The sequence below is a fragment of the Salvelinus alpinus genome, chromosome 8 (assembly GCF_045679555.1).
Source record: "Salvelinus alpinus chromosome 8, SLU_Salpinus.1, whole genome shotgun sequence".
Classification (NCBI taxonomy): Eukaryota; Metazoa; Chordata; class Actinopteri; order Salmoniformes; family Salmonidae; genus Salvelinus; species Salvelinus alpinus.
The window spans coordinates 10,994,446-11,011,214 of record NC_092093.1 but is presented as its reverse complement, the minus strand read 5'-3'; the positions used below and the strand labels follow the sequence as shown (position 1 = coordinate 11,011,214).

The following is a 16,769-nucleotide window of genomic DNA, read 5'->3' as shown; positions in this document are numbered from 1 at the left end:
TCTGTGTGATTTAAATATTGACTGGCTATTATCAAGCTGCCCACTCAGGAGAAACACTTCAAACTGTAACCAGTGCCTGCAACCTGGATCAGGTCGTCAGTCAACCTACCAGGGCAGTTACAAACAGCACAGGAATTAAATCATCAACATGTATTGATCAAATTTTTACTAAAGCTGCAGATATTTGCTTTAAAGCAGTATGCAAATCCATAGAATGTAGTGATCACAATATAATAGCCATATCTAGGAAAACCAAAGTTCTAAAGGCTGGGCCTAATATAGTGTATAAGAGGTCATAGAATACGTTTTGTAGTGATTCATACGTTGATGACGTAAAGAATATTTGCTGGTCTGTGGTGTGTAATGAGGAGCAACCAGATGCTGCACTTGACACATTTATGAAAGTACTTATTCCAGTTACTAATGAGCACACAGCCATTAAGAAAATGACTGTAAAAACTGTTAAATCCCCTTGGATTGATGAGGGATTTAAAAATTATATGGTTGAGAGGGATGAGGCAGAAGGCATGGCAATTAAGTCTGGCAGCCCAACTGATTGGCAAATGTACTGCAAATTAAGAAATCATTTTGATTAAACTAAATAAAAATAAACTACACTATGAAACAAAGATAATTTATATGAAGAATGATAGTAAAAAGCTTTGGGGAACCTTCAATAATATTTTGGGGAAAAAAGCCAACTTGTCTCCTTCATTCATTGAATCAGATGGCTCATCACAAAGCCCACTGATATTGCAAACTACTTTAATGACTTTTTCATTGGCAAGATAAGCAAACTTAGGGATGACATGCCAGCAACAAACGCTGACACTACACATCCAAGTCTATCGGATCAAATTATGAAAGACAAGAATTGTACTTTGGAATTCCGTAAAGTCAGTGTGGAAGAGGTGAAAAAATTATTGTTGTCTATCAACAATGACAAGCCACCAGGGTCTGACAATCTGGATGGAAAATTACTGAGGATAACAGCAGATGATATTGCCACTCCTATTTGCCACATCTTCAATTTAAGCCAACTAGAAAGTGTGTGCCCTCAGGCCTGGAGGGAAGCTAAAGTCATTCCGCTACCCAAGAATAGTAAAGCCCCTTTACTGGCTCAAATAGCCGACCAATCAGCCTGTTACCAACCTTTAGTAAACTTCTGGGAAAAATGGTGTTTGACCAGATACAATGCTATTTCACAGTAAACAAATTGACAACAGAATTTCAGTATGCTTATAGGGAAGGACACTCAACAAGCAAACTTACACAAATGACTGATGATTGGCTGAGAGAAATTGATGATAAAAGTATTGTGGGGGCTGTCTTGTTATACTTCAGTGCAGCTTTTAACATTATTGATCATAGTCTGCTGCTGCAAAAACTTAAGTGTTATGGCTTTACACCCCCTGATATAATGTGGATAAAGAGTTACTTGTCTAACAGAACACAGAGGGTGTTCTTTAATGGAAGCCAATCAAATATAATCCAGTTAGAATTAGGAATTCCCCAGGGTAGCTGTTTAGGCACCTTGCTTTTTCAATTTTTACTAACGACATGCCACTGACTTTGAGTAAAGCCAGAGTTTCTATGTATGCGGATAACTCAACACTATCACGTCAGCTACTACAGCGACTGAAATGACTGCAACACTCAACAAAGATCTGCAGTTAGTTTCAGAGTGGGTGGCAAGGAATAAGTTAGCCCTAAATATTTCTAAAACTAAAAGTATTGTATTTGGAACAAAACACTCACTAAACCCTAAACCTCAACTAAATCTTGTAATAAATAATGTGGAAATTGAGCAAGTTGAGATGACTGAACTGCTTGGAGTAAAACTAGATTGTAAACTGTCATGGTCAAACATATGGATGCAGTAGTAGCTAAGATGGGGAGAAGTCTGTCTATAATAAAGCGATGCTCTGCCTTAACAACACTATCAACAAGGCAGGTCCTACAGGCCCTAGTTTTGTCACACCTGGACTACTGTTCAGTCGTGTGGTCAGGTTCCACAAAAAAGGACTTCGGAAAATTGCAATTGGCTCAGAACTGGGCAGCACGGCTGGCCATTGGATGTACACAGAGAGCTAATATTAATAACATGCATGTCAATCTGTCCTGGCTGAAAGTGGAGGAGAGATTGACTTCATCACTACTTTAATTTATGAGAGGTATTGACATGTCGAATGCACAGAGGTGTCTGTCTAAACTACTGGCACACAGCTCGGACACCCATGCATACCCCACAAGACATGCCACAAGAGGTCTCTTCACAGTCCCCAAGTCCAAAACAGACTATGGGAGGCACACAGTACTACATAGAGCCATGACTACTCTATTCCAAATCAAGTAACTGACGCAAGGCAGCAGCTAATGGGGATCAATAATAAATACAAATACTACAGTCCCTGGTTCGAATCCAGGCTGTATCACATCCGGCCATGATTGGGAGTTCCATAGGGCGGCCCGCAATTGGCCCAGCGTCATCCGGGTTTGGCCAGGGTAGGCCGTCATTGTAAATAAGAATTTGTTCTTAACTGACTTGCCTGGCTAAATACAGTTGAAGTTGGAAGTTTACATACACCTTAGCCAAATATTTTGAAACAAAAATTTTCACAATTCCTGACATTTAATCCTAGTAAAAATTCCCTGTCATAGGTCAGTTAGGATCACCACTTTATTTTAAGAATGTGAAATGTCAGAATAATAGTAGAGAGAATGGTTTATTTCAGCTTTTATTTCTTTCATCACATTCCCAGTAGGTCAGAAGTTTACATACACTCAATTTGTATTTGGTAGCATTGCCTTTAAATTGTTTAACTTGTACGTTTCGGGTATTCTTCCACAAGCTTTACACAATAAGTTGGGTGAATTTTGGCCCATTTCTCCTGACAGAGCTGGTGTAACTGAGTCAGGTTTGTAGGCCTCCTTGCTCGCACACGCTTTTTCAGTTCTGCCCACAAATGTTCTATAGGATTGAGGTCAGGGCTTTGTGAATGCCACTCCAATACCTTGACTTTGTTATCCTTAAGCCATTTTGCCACAACTTTGGAAGTATCCTTGGGGTCATTGTCCATTTGGAAGACCCATTTGCAACCAAGCTTTAACTTCCTGACTGATGTCTTGAAATGTTGCTTCAATATATCCACATAATTTTCCTGCCTCATGTTGTCATCTATTTTGTGAAGTGCACCAGTCCCTCCTGCAGCAAAGCACCCCCACAACAAGATGCTGCCACCCCCGTGCTTCACGGTTGGCATGGTGTTCTTCGGCTTGCAAGCTTCCCCCTTTTTCCTCCAAACATAATGATGGTCATTATGGCCAAACTGTTCTATTTTTGTTTCATCAGACCAGAGGACATTTCTCCAAAAAGTATGATCTTTGTCCCCATGTGCAGTTGCAAACCGTAGTCTGGCTTTTTTGTGGCGGTTTTGGAGCAGTGACTTCTTCCTTGCTGAGCGGCCTTTCAGTTTATGTCGATATAGGACACGTTTTACTTTGGAAAGAGATACTTTTGTACCTGTTTCCTCCAGCATCTTCACAAGGTCCTTTGCTGTTGATCTGGGATTGATTTGCACTTTTTGCACCAAAGTTCGTTCATCTCTAGGAGACAGAATGCGTCTCCTTCCTTAGCAGTATGAAGGCTGTGTGGTCCCATGGTGTTTATACTTGGGTACTATTGTTTGTACAGATGAACGTGGTACCTTCAGGCGTTTGGAAATTGCTCCCAAGGATGAACCAGACTTGTGGAGGTCTCCAATTTTCTTTCTGAGTTCATGGATGATTTCTTTTGATTTTCCCATGATGTCAAGCAAAGAGGCACTGAGTTTGAAGGTTTGCCTTGAAATACATCCACAGGTACACATACAATTGACTCAAATGATGTCAAGTAGCCTATCAGAAGCTTCTAAAGCCATGACATCATTTTCTGGAATATTCCAAGCTGTTTAAAGGCACAGTCAACTTAGTGTATGTAAACTTCTGACCCACTGGAATTGTAATACAGTGAATTATAAGTGAAATAATCTGTCTGTAAACAATTGTTGGAAAAATTACTTGTGTGATGCACAAAGTAGATGTCCTAACCGACTTGCCAAAACTATAGTTTGTTAACGAAATGTGTGGAGTGGTTGAAAAACGAGTTTTAATGACTCCAACCTAAGTGCATGTAAACTTCCAACTTCAACTGTACATAAAAAGTAGTGGGCTCATCTGGTGTGGGTGTTGCATATTGGAACAGACTGTAGTTGAATAAAGAATCCCCATAATGAGATTACCTAATCAGAGGATTAAAGGCTAGTGGGATAGTTTCCCACTGTGAGTTACACTGTACCAGCTGGCTTGTTGTCAAGGTGACCTGGCCTCTGAGCAGAGCAGAGGTGGTGTTTGTTTTCTCTGGCCACTGGCCCAGGACGAGCTGCATAATACCCAGTGGAGAGAGGGAGATGGAGAGAGAAGAGCTGGTGGGGAGGGAGAGACAGATAGAGAGAAGAGCTGGTGGGGAGGGAGAGACAGATAGAGAGAAGAGCTGGTCGGAAGGGAGAGAGAGAGATAGAGAGAAGAGCTGCTGGGAAGGGAGAGAGAGATAGAGAGAAGAGCTGGTGGGAAGGGAGAGACAGATAGAGAGAAGAGCTGGTCGGAAGGGAGAGAGAGATAGAGAGAAGAGCTGGTGGGAAGGGAGAGAGAGATAGAGAGAAGAGCTGGTGGGAAGGGAGAGAGAGATAGAGAGAAGAGCTGGTGGGAAGGGAGAGAGAGATAGAGAGAAGAGCTGGTGGGAAGGGAGAGAGAGATAGAGAGAAGAGCTGGTGGGGAAGGAGAGAGAGATAGAGAGAAGAGCTGGTCGGAAGGGAGAGAGAGATAGAGAGAAGAGCTGCTGGGAAGGGAGAGAGAGATAGAGAGAAGAGCTGGTCGGAAGGGAGAGACAGATAGAGAGAAGAGCTGGTGGGAAGCGATAGAGCGATAGAGAGAAGAGCTGGTGGGAAGGGAGAGACAGATAGAGAGAAGAGCTGGTGGGAAGCGATAGAGAGATAGAGAGAAGAGCTGGTGGGAAGGGAGAGAGAGATAGAGAGAAGAGCTGGTCGGAAGGGAGAGAGAGATAGAGAGAAGAGCTGCTGGGAAGGGAGAGAGAGAGATAGAGAGAAGAGCTGGTGGGAAGGGAGAGAGAGATAGAGAGAAGAGCTGCTGGGAAGGGAGAGAGAGAGATAGAGAGAAGAGCTGGTGGGAAGGGAGAGAGAGAGATAGAGAGAAGAGCTGGTGGGAAGGGAGAGAGAGATAGAGAGAAGAGCTGGTCGGAAGGGAGAGAGAGATAGAGAGAAGAGCTGCTGGGAAGGGAGAGAGAGAGATAGAGAGAAGAGCTGCTGGGAAGGGAGAGAGAGATAGAGAGAAGAGCTGGTGGGAAGGGAGAGAGAGAGATAGAGAGAAGAGCTGGTGGGAAGGGAGAGAGAGATAGAGAGAAGAGCTGGTGGGAAGGGAGAGAGAGATAGAGAGAAGAGCTGCTGGGAAGGGAGAGAGAGATAGAGAGAAGAGCTGGTGGGAAGGGAGAGAGAGATAGAGAGAAGAGCTGGTGGGAAGGGAGAGAGAGATAGAGAGAAGAGCTGGTGGGAAGGGAGAGAGAGATAGAGAGAAGAGCTGGTGGGAAGGGAGAGAGAGATAGAGAGAAGAGTTGGTGGGAAGGGAGAGAGAGATAGAGAGAAGAGCTGGTGGGAAGGGATAGAGAGATAGGTAGAGAGGAGAGCTGGTGGGAAGGGATAGAGAGAAGAGCTGGTGGGAAGGGAGAGAGAGATAGAGAGAAGAGCTGGTGGGAAGGGAGAGAGAGATGGAGAGAGAAGAGCTGGTCGGAAGGGATAGAGAGATAGAGAGACGAGCTGGTGGGAAGGGAGAGAGAGAGATAGAGAGAAGAGCTGGTGGGAAGGGAGAGAGCGAGATGGAAAGAGAGAAGAGCTGGTGGTAAGGGAAAGAGAGATAGGTAGAGAGAAGAGCTGGTGGTAAGGGAAAGAGAGATAGGTAGAGAGGAGAGCTGGTGGGAAGGGAAAGAGAGATAGAGAGAAGAGCTGGTGGGAAGGGAGAGAGAGATAGAGAGAAGAGCTGGTGGTAAGGGAGAGACAGATAGAGAGAAGAGCTGGTGGTAAGGGAGAGGCAGATAGAGAGAAGAGCTGGTGGGAAGGGAGAGAGAGATAGGTAGAGAGAAGAGCTGGTGGGGAGAGAGAGATAGAGAGAAGAGCTGGTGGGGAGAGAGAGATAGAGAGAAGAGCTGGTGGGGAGAGAGAGAGAGATAGAGAGAAGAGCTGGTGGGAAGGGAGAGAGAGATAGAGAGAAGAGCTGGTGGTAAGGGAGAGAGAGATAGAGAGAAGAGCTGGTGGGAAGGGAAAGAGAGATAGGTAGAGAGGAGAGCTGGTGGGAAGGGAGAGAGAGATGGAGAGAGAAGAGCTGGTCGGAAGGGATAGAGAGATAGAGAGAAGAGCTGGTGGGAAGGGAGAGAGAGAAGAGCTGGTGGCAGAGCTGCTAACTCTCACGCGTTGGCATGTGAGACACGCATTTGGCCCTCTTCTCACGCTCTCACGGCACACCTCTTATATCTCACTTACTGAAAACCGCTGCTTTTAATTTTCTAATTAGTCCCTTGTATAGTCAGCACGTTAACTTTTCAACTGTGCTCCAAATCGTTTTGAAATCGGAGCATCTGCGCCTTCAATTTAACATCACGAGTTGAACCTCTATCATTGTCCTGTCTTGCCACCTGCACATTGCGACACATTGAAACATATGATTGGTCTAGTCATGTAAAGGATCAAGGGGATTGGATGCATGTTTTTAAGAAACGCCCCTCTAGATTAGAGTGGCGCTGATTGGAGGGAACGTTCTCCGCGAAGTTTTTAAAACTGTAAAATGAGCAGCACGATAGCACTGTGTTATGTTAATGTTAAATTAGGTTGCTGTTACTCCCTGTCCCTATTGCAGAATGCAGCCGTTTGACAGCATGTAGTAAAGTCGATTTAATCCACACTTACATTAGTCCCCTCGTATGGTGATTGGCATTTTAGGTTGTGACAACGAAAAGGTCGCAGACAGACCTACAGAATGTTTTCGGAGGTTCGTTTTGTACGGTGACCTGATTTGTAACTATGAATAAATATTTTTTTTTAAATGTAGGGGCAGATTTATGTCATCTTGCCTTCGGGAGATTTTATTAGCTATTTAATGTATTTAGTCTGATCAGTGGACCAATTCTCATTCTTGACAATCTGCTAAAATATCCTGTAATTAGTGTGATAGTCAGCAGCAACACTACTGTTATTCTCCATACTTATTCTAGTATTCCACTTCTTACCAGTTCTGCCAGTATCATCACATATTTTAAATCTGAAATGTCTACTTGTGTCTTTGAAGATGAATTACAGTATATGAGGCTAAGTATTTTTGTAGATATTCATGGACAGCTTTTGAATAAGTCATACAAATCAGCAATAGATAATAAATGTTTCTGGAATCAAATATAATTGTTTACATTTTAGTATTGTGCACATGCTTGGTATAGATGATAGGTGGACTCACAACTCATAAAGGCGTCATATGTTGTCTATGTAGAGTACGATGATGTCAAGAATCTTCAACCAATAGGCATAAACCCCCTGAATATTGATATTCATTAGATTTTATTTTCACCTGAAGGTCTGGTGATTTTGAGAAATGAATTGTTATAACAAGAACATTTTGAAACACCCATCACTTGGGAAACATAGATCAGAGGTGGCCAACCCTCCTGGTGATCAGGCAGGATTTTCTTCCAGACCTATTTTAAAGAGATAGTTCACCCGCATAAAAACAATATAGATTGTTTGTGTCCATACCTTGAAAGCAGTCTATGAACAAGGAGACTTCAATCTATGATTCGGTTACCCACTGCCATCAACCATTAATATAAACATTCCTGTGCAGAGCCTGGTGTAATGGTAAAACTCCCTGGCACGTATCCGATACAACTTTCCACCTGAGAACAGAGATCAATCCCTGCTTTCAACCTTCCCACTGTTTCTAGCATTTCCCTATCTCATTTAATTATTGAATAAAGTGTCAAACCACCTAAAAAAATATGTCCCCTAAAAATATTACCATAATTAACATTTCATCCCCCCAAAATCTCAAATTAACACATTTTGAATGTACATTTAATATTCAAAGCATCCTGAGTACACCTAATTTTCCAACCTGGCCATAGGCCTAAGCCATGTAAAAAAAATATTGCAGGAAAATCTTCCTAGGGGAGGACCCCCAGTCACCCATCTAGGGACTGTGCCAGGGGACAATGAAATTCACATAGCAAATCTCTCTCCAAGCTTTCCTCAAACGTTGGCAGCCCTATGGTGGGGAGGGATAGAGAGCTAGATAGAAAGAGAAAGGCTGGTGGGGAAGGACAGAGAGAGAGATGGAGAGAGAGAAGAGCTGATGGGGAAGGAGAGAGAGATGGAGAGAGAGAAGAGCTGGTGGGGAAGGAGAGAGAGATGGAGAGAGAGAAGAGCTGATGGGGAAGGGGAGAGGGATGGAGAGAGAGAAGAGCTGATGGGGAGGGAGAGAGAGATGGAGAGAAAGAAGAGCTGATGGGGAAGGGGAGAGGGATGGAGGGAGAGAAGAGCTGGTGGGGAAGGAGAGAGAGATGGAGAGAGAGAAGAGCTGATGGGGAAGGGGAGAGGGATGGAGGGAGAGAAGAGCTGGTGGGGAAGGAGAGAGAGATGGAGAGAGAGAAGAGCTGATGGGGAAGGGGAGAGGGATGGAGGGAGAGAAGAGCTGGTGGGGAAGGAGAGAGAGATGGAGAGAGAGAAGAGCTGATGGGGAAGGGGAGAGGGATGGAGAGAGAGAAGAGCTGATGGGGAGGGAGAGAGAGATGGAGAGAGAGAAGAGCTGATGGGGAAGGAGAGAGAGATGGAGAGAGAGACGAGCTGATGGGGAGGGAGAGAGAGATGGAGAGAGAGAAGAGCTGATGGGGAAGGAGAGAGAGATGGAGAGAGAGACGAGCTGATGGGGAGGGAGAGAGAGATGGAGAGAGAGAAGAGCTGATGGGGAAGGAGAGAGAGATGGAGAGAGAGACGAGCTGGTGGGGAAGGAGAGAGAGAGAGAAGAGCTGGTGGGGAAGGAGAGAGAGAAGAGCTGATGGGGAGCGAGAGGGAGAGATGGAGAGATGGTAGCGAGGGAGAGAGAGAGGAATAGAGACTGGGGAGGAAGAGAGAGAGACAGGAGTTGATCCCTCCTCTCTCAGAAGAGATAACTGTAACTACCTGTCACCGTCCCTCTCTCATCACATCTAAATGACCGCCTCATATGTTCTGACACATCCTGCCTGGGTGGGAGCTAACTGGGGGATAGGAGGAGACCTAAGCCAACTCACAGCTCAGCTGATATAAAGCCTCACTTGATTGGATGTGATCAGAACCTTGTATTCAGAGAGTTGGGGCAATGTGGTTTCTGCATTATGATGCATTTACATGACACTACAACATTCTATAGCAGCCATGTTTGAACCCCATTAACGTTGCATGAGGAATATTTCAACAATGCTATGTAACGGAATGTCTAGAATTGGAAAACTATTCAAAACACTCTAAGTACACTATATGGCTCTGCATGTGATTAATGAGTAACAACGGACATGTTACATTGAGTTGCACAGATACCTGTTTGTGGTAATGTCTGTGTCACGTACTTCTAATAATGTCTGTCTATAATGTGTGTGTTGTGTATTTGCGAGACAGGCCTGTCTGCACGCTGAGGGTCACATGGACGACGGCCTGACCCTTCAGCGTTGTCAACACGAGGAGGCACGGGCTGTACGCATCATCAGGAACACTACTGTCCTCTTCAGCCACTTCATCAAGTAGGGCTGTGTGTGTGTGTGTGTGTGTGTGTGTGTGTGTGTGTGTGTGTGTGTGTGTGTGTGTGTGTGTGTGTGTGTGTGTGTGTGTGTGTGTGTGTGTGTGTGTGTGTGTGTGTGTGTGTGTGTGTGTGTGTGTGTGTGTGTGTGTGTGCTGCATTGGTAACCTAGACAGTTTAAGGACCCTCATCTATTCCAGAAAATACAGAACACGGTTGGACAAATTTTGTATGAGCTAGTTGAATGCTCCTGAATACTACTGTATACTACTGAATGCTCCTGAATGCTACGGAATGCTCCTAAATGCTACTGAATTCTCTTGAATGCTCCTAAATGCTACTAAATGCTCCTGAATAATACTGAATGCTCCTGAATGCTACTGCATGCTCCTGAATACTACTGAATGCTCCTGAATGCTCCTGAATACTACTGAATGACAAGCCGATTCACATGAACTTGCGCAGTTGAGATCCAATCGCAGCTGCAGAACCGATGGCAATTTTCCTGCTTTTGTGTGATTAGGCATGGATTAGTTCTCATGAAATTAGCCTGCCGTGGATTCACTTCCAGTGACTGATTTCGGAAATGATTTGCTGTAGAATTTGCGCAATGTAATTTGAAAACAATTGAGATGGTTTGAGACCATTGTGGATAAGTGATATTAATGTAGCCTATCAACAGTAAATTAGTTTTATGTCACTCTCTTTTTCCCTCTCTCTATCCCTCTCTGCTTACTCCTTTTTCTCACTCTTCCTCTCCCTGCCCCTCTCCCTGCCCCTCTCCCTGCCCCTCTCCCTCTCCTCTAGGGGTCTTGACAGTATAGGAAGCAATAAGAACGTGGAGGTGTCTCTGCCTAACTTTGACGAGGTGTTGAAGACGCTGGATGATCTGATTGAGTATTTCAAACAGCCCGACTCAGAACTGGAACACGAGGAGAAACAAACTCTGCTGAGATCTCTCATCAAACGACAGGACCTCTTCAAAGAGGAGGTGAGCTCCCAGGCCTCCGGGACCTCAGGTTTAATCAGGGCTAAATTTGAGTTAATCTCAGTTTTGGACTGTTTTGTTCTGGAACCCATTTGCCAGGATCCCGGTACGTCTCGTGGCCTGAACAATTATTTTCACTATTTGCAATGTAAAAATTCAAATAAAAGCAATCAGAGTTAATTCAAGTTGACTCTGTAATTCTCCTGGCTGCCCCTTAAAACACTTAACGTAAAAACGGCCCTGATATTCTAAGAATTGATTCATGTTGTGCCGGCCCGGGTTCATGGTTTGCACAATATTGTAGCCTATATAGACCAACGCGTGGTCATTACTGTGGTGAGAGAGAGAATCGCACCTGTATCTCTCACAGAACTAGACTGAGAATCACTTTCTATGATCTCTCTCCCTCTCTCTGCTCTGATAGACGTGAGCCTGCAACTCTCATCTCTTCAGCGTTGCACTTCATTTACTTCCTTACAGAATCATAGCTGTGGGAAGGCTGCTGGAAATACTGCAGCACCACTGATAAAGTGAAATACATTTGCCAAAGTTATAGAATTACTGCTGTCTGTTCAGAATGAAATGAAATTATTCAGAATACACCAGGAATAGGTCTATAATTTAGCCACAGAGGATCGATAGCTTTAAAATATATATATATATATCCTAGCTGTGGCAACGCGCGGCAAATGGATCCTGCTGAAAAGAGAAGACCAGTCTGTCTGTAGTGCTACCAAATATGTTATCAATGTCCAAATAGGCTTATTGAGCGAACAGTATTATTTTACATTAAAACAAGAGAGAGATAGACTTGAGAGCATCGGCCTTCACAGGTGAGTGAGCTGTGTGTCGTTGGGCGAGTCAGTGAAACTGGACAGTTTGTTTAGGACTATAACCTCCTCCTCATATTGTACCGTATGTGTTTCTCCTCACACCTAGGCCTGGATTTGAGACAAGGTCGTTTTTATTGATCTCAGATTGTCAGTTTGTCAGTGTCCAAGTAGCCTGTCATTTCCATCATGAAACAGGTTCAGCTAAAGTCTCCCATCTTCTAAAATGATGTAGAACTGCATGAAATGTGTCTATAGAGGCCACATTTGTCCCGGACCCTAAGCTACAACATATTTCCCCCGCGTGTGCAACTTCTGCAAGCGCTTCTACTCTACTACTTTATGTCAGTACGCAAAATAAATTATAATGCATGCAATGCAATGCTTTATTAGAAAGAGTCCCCTGGTCACCTCTCTCTCTCTCTCTCTCTCTCTCTCTCTCTCTCTCGCTCTCTCTCTCTCTATCTCTCTAGCTCTCGAGCTCTCGAGCTCACTTTTTGTTCCGGTACCTCCTGATTTACAAATTAAGCACTGGTTAAAGGATCATGTTTGACACTTCTGCATACTGTACCTGCCTGCTGTTGACTTTCCAAGTTGTAACTTTCTTTAGTGTACAGACTTAAGTCACATGATTTGGACTCGAGTCTGACTCGAGTCACATATTTGATGATTTGAGACTCGACTTGATAGAAAAAAAAATAACTTAAAACTTGACTTCGACTTGGAGCCTCAAGACTCGGTGCTCGACTTTGACTTGAGACCGATGACTTGAAATGATCCGTAACGTTTTGTCACTCATTTTATGGCATAAAGTCTCCATGGGTTAGGCTACTCGCCACGCAGCCAGAGACTGTATCTCACTTGCAAAAAACAGATTGACTAGTGAAACACACATTCCGCCCTCTGATTGGACCAACTGTCAATCAACATAGGTCAGGTGAGCTAGATCAGCAAGAAGGTTTTGGGGAGTCGTGAGTTATGAATTACAATTCATATGATGTGTTACGAGTTGCAATCCGTACAATATTTTAGTAATGGCAATTTGTACAAATTTATGTAAAAATTTTGCAAAACATATGAATTCCAATTTGTGGTTGCTAACGTTAGCTATGTGGCTAATGCTAACATTAGCTAGGTTAGGGGTTAGGGTTAAGGTTAGGGTTGAGGTTAGAGTTAAGGTTCGGGTTAGGAGTTGGTTAAAAGGTTAAGGTGAGGGTTAGGAGAATGGTTAGCTAACATGTTACGTAGTTACAAAGTAGCTAAAAAGTAGTAAGTAGTTAGCTAAAATGCTAAAGTTGTCTGTGATGATATCCAAAACTTGTTTGGTGATCAAGAATATCTTACTTATCTTACTTTCCATGCTCACCAGCAATGGGGCATCAAGCAACAATTACTAGCATAGGCCTACTGGTCTTTTGGTATGTCAAAATTGTTTAAAATTGATAATTGACTAATGAAGCTTGCATTTGGAATTTATTGTTAAAAATGTAAATATGTTGTAGACAAAAAGAATGCAAAGGGCTGTCTGGTAGCCTCAATAAATAGACAAAGATGTCTTGGTTCTATCAGCACAAAGCATAGGTATTCGATTTTGAGCATCAATGTTTTCACATCCCAGATCTCAGAATTGTTTTGTAGCGAATTCTCCTTTCATAACCCATTAGGGTTCTCACCTTAAAGGTACAGTACCTAAAGTACAGAGTATCACAATCCTGATAGAACCTTATGGCTCTGAAATGTCAATCTGGGTTCAGCCATAACCCACTGGGCACACACTTGTTGAATCAACGTTGTTCCCACGTCATTTCAATGAAATGACTTGGAACCAATGTGGAATAGACATTGAATTGACATCTGTGCCCAGTGTGAAGGCTCTATCTGACACTTCTGGATTGGACATGTTCAGAAGTGTTTATGTTTAATAAGACTGTAGCTATTTGAATACATAAATGATAGAATGACACTATTTTACCGAGATAGAGTCAGAACACCATCAGCAAATACATTAAGACATTAAATACATTAAATACATTAAGACATTAAATACATGAAATACATTAAGAGGTTAAATACATCAAATACATTAAGACGTTAAATACATCAAATACATTAAGACATTAAATACATCAAATACATTAGGAGGTTAAATACATCAAATACATTAAGACATTAAATACATGAAATACATTAAGATGTTAAATACATCAAATACATTAAGACATTAAATACATCAAATACATTGAGGTTAAATACATGAAATACATTAAGACATTAAATACATGAAATACATTAAGATGTTAAATACATCAAATACATTAAGACATTAAATACATCAAATACGTTAAGACATTAAATACATCAAATACATTAAGACATTACATACATCAAATACATTAGGAGGTTAAATACATCAAATACATTAAGATATTAAATACATCAAATACATTAAGACATTACATACATCAAATACATTAGGAGGTTAAATACATCAAATACATTAGGACATTAAATACATGAAATACATTAAGATGTTAAATACATCAAATACATTAAGACATTAAATACATCAAATACGTTAAGACATTAAATACATCAAATACATTAAGACATTACATACATCAAATACATTAGGAGGTTAAATACATCAAATACATTAAGATATTAAATACATCAAATACATTAAGACATTACATACATCAAATACATTAGGAGGTTAAATACATCAAATACATTAAGATATTAAATACATCAAATACATTAAGACATTAAATACATCAAATACATTAAGACATTAAATACATCAAATACATTAAGATATTAAGACATTAAATACATGAAATACATTAAGACGTTAAATACATGAAATACGTTAAGACATTAAATACATCAAATACATTAAGACATTAAATACATCAAATACATTAAGACATTAAATACATCAAATACATTAAGACATTAAATACATCAAATACGTTAAGACATTAAATACATCAAATACATTAAGACATTAAATACATCAAATACGTTAAGACATTAAATACGTTAAGACATTAAATACATCAAATACATTAAGACATTAAATACATGAAATACATTAAGAGGTTAAATACATCAAATACATTAAGACATTAAATACGTTAAGACATTAAATACATGAAATACATTAAGACGTTAAATACATGAAATACATTAAGACATTAAATACATCAAATACATTAAGACATTAAATACATCAAATACATTAAGACATTAAATACATCAAATACATTAACACATTAAATACGTTAAGACATTAAATACATCAAAAACGTTAAGACATTAAATACATCAAATACATTAAGACATTAAATACATAAAATACATTAAGACATTAAATACGTTAAGACATTAAATACATAAAATACATTAAGACATTAAATACATCAAATACATTAAGACATTAAATACGTTAAGACATTAAATACATCAAATACATTAAGACATTAAATACGTTAAGACATTAAATACGTTAAGACATTAAATACATCAAATACATTAAGACATTAAATACATCAAATACATTAAGACATTAAATACGTTAAGACATTAAATACATCAAATACATTAAGACATTAAATACGTTAAGACATTAAATACATTAACACATTAAATACGTTAAGACATTAAATACATCAAATACATTAAGACATTAAATACGTTAAGACATTAAATACATCAAATACATTAAGAGGTTAAATACATGAAGACATTAAGACATTAAATACATCAAATACGTTAAGACATTAAATACGTTAAGACATGTATTATGATCGTCAGACGAATTACTGTCATCACTGAACGACGATATGACATCATTTACTGTCAGATTTCTGACTGTGTAGTTTTTTTTTTGCTTGTCTGCCACTATTGCTTGCTAGACTAGCCTAGACCGTATTTAGAGGGAGATGGCAAAGACATGTGTTTTGATTGGTCCATCTGTATTTGTTGAGGCTTGTGATTGGATTGCAGATGTTTCAAATGGGTTTATGCATATAGAACTGTGAAGTTTTTCATTTCTTTCACTTAAAATTTAAACTTTTTCAAAAATCTAACTTCACAGACATCTAAAGATCAGTTATATATAACTAACTCATTTTTCTTCACAAAGATGACAGAACCTTAGGTCAGACAAGGTCTCCATTTTTTTAACCTTTATTTAACTAGGCAAGTCAGTTAAGAACAACTTCTTATTTTCAATGACAGCCTGGGTTAAGTGCCTGTTCAGGGGCAGAAAGACAGATTTGAACCTTGTCAGCTGAAGGATTTGAACTCGCAACCTTTCGGTTACTAGTCCAACGCTCTAGCCACTAGGCTACCCTGCCACCCCATTTGTTGTTCTAGAAGTCATTGCATGTATATATTTTATTTTACTTGACTTGAGACTGAACTTGTAAAAACGTGTGATTCGACTTGACTTGCTCTTAGAATGTACTGTACGACTTGGACTTGAGTCGAGACTCGAACCATTCTACTTGGGACTCGACTTGAGACTCGTACCTTGTGACTTGAGATTTGCTTGTGACTTAAAAAATGGTGACTTGGTCCTACCTCTGCCTAAAAGAGACTCCCACAAGATATGCGAATGTATGTCTTTTCATGTAGGAAGTTCTAGGAATATGTATCACTGCGATTGACTCACATAATGACTAATTATGGTACACTATTCCCTATGTAGTGCACTACTTTTGACCAGGGCCCATAAAGCTCAGGTCAAAAGTAGCCATTGTGGATGTAACCCTTGTATTAGAGCGTTGAGCCAGTAACTGAAAGGTTGCTGGATTGAATCCCCGAGCTGACAAGGTAAAAATCTAGCGTTCTACCCCTGAACAAGGCACTGTTCCTAGGCCGTCATTGTAAATAAGAATTTGTTCTTAACTGACTTGCCTAGTTAAATAAAGGTTAAATAAAATTTTAAAAATGACCCGCCTGGTGTGTGTGTTTCAGGGCATGCTGGCCCTGCTGGTCATGTGCATCGACCGTCTCAACCTATACAACAGCGCTGCTCACTTTGGAGAGCATGCTGGGGAAGAGGCTGGGGCGGCATGGAA

The 16,769-nt window shown here is 40.9% G+C and overlaps 1 protein-coding gene across 1 annotated transcript in view; it reads left to right on the top strand.

The window, feature by feature from the left end:
- The window catches only part of LOC139582535 (ryanodine receptor 3-like), a 272,990-nt gene that overhangs the window by 71,794 nt on the left and 184,427 nt on the right, over positions 1-16,769 (top strand). Inside the window, exons 12-14 of the mRNA XM_071412622.1 lie at positions 9,747-9,868; positions 10,672-10,855; positions 16,666-16,769. The exon at positions 16,666-16,769 is cut by the window's right edge and continues 32 nt beyond it. Coding sequence (XP_071268723.1) covers positions 9,747-9,868; positions 10,672-10,855; positions 16,666-16,769 — 410 coding nt within the window. The remainder of the gene's footprint in view (positions 1-9,746; positions 9,869-10,671; positions 10,856-16,665) is intronic.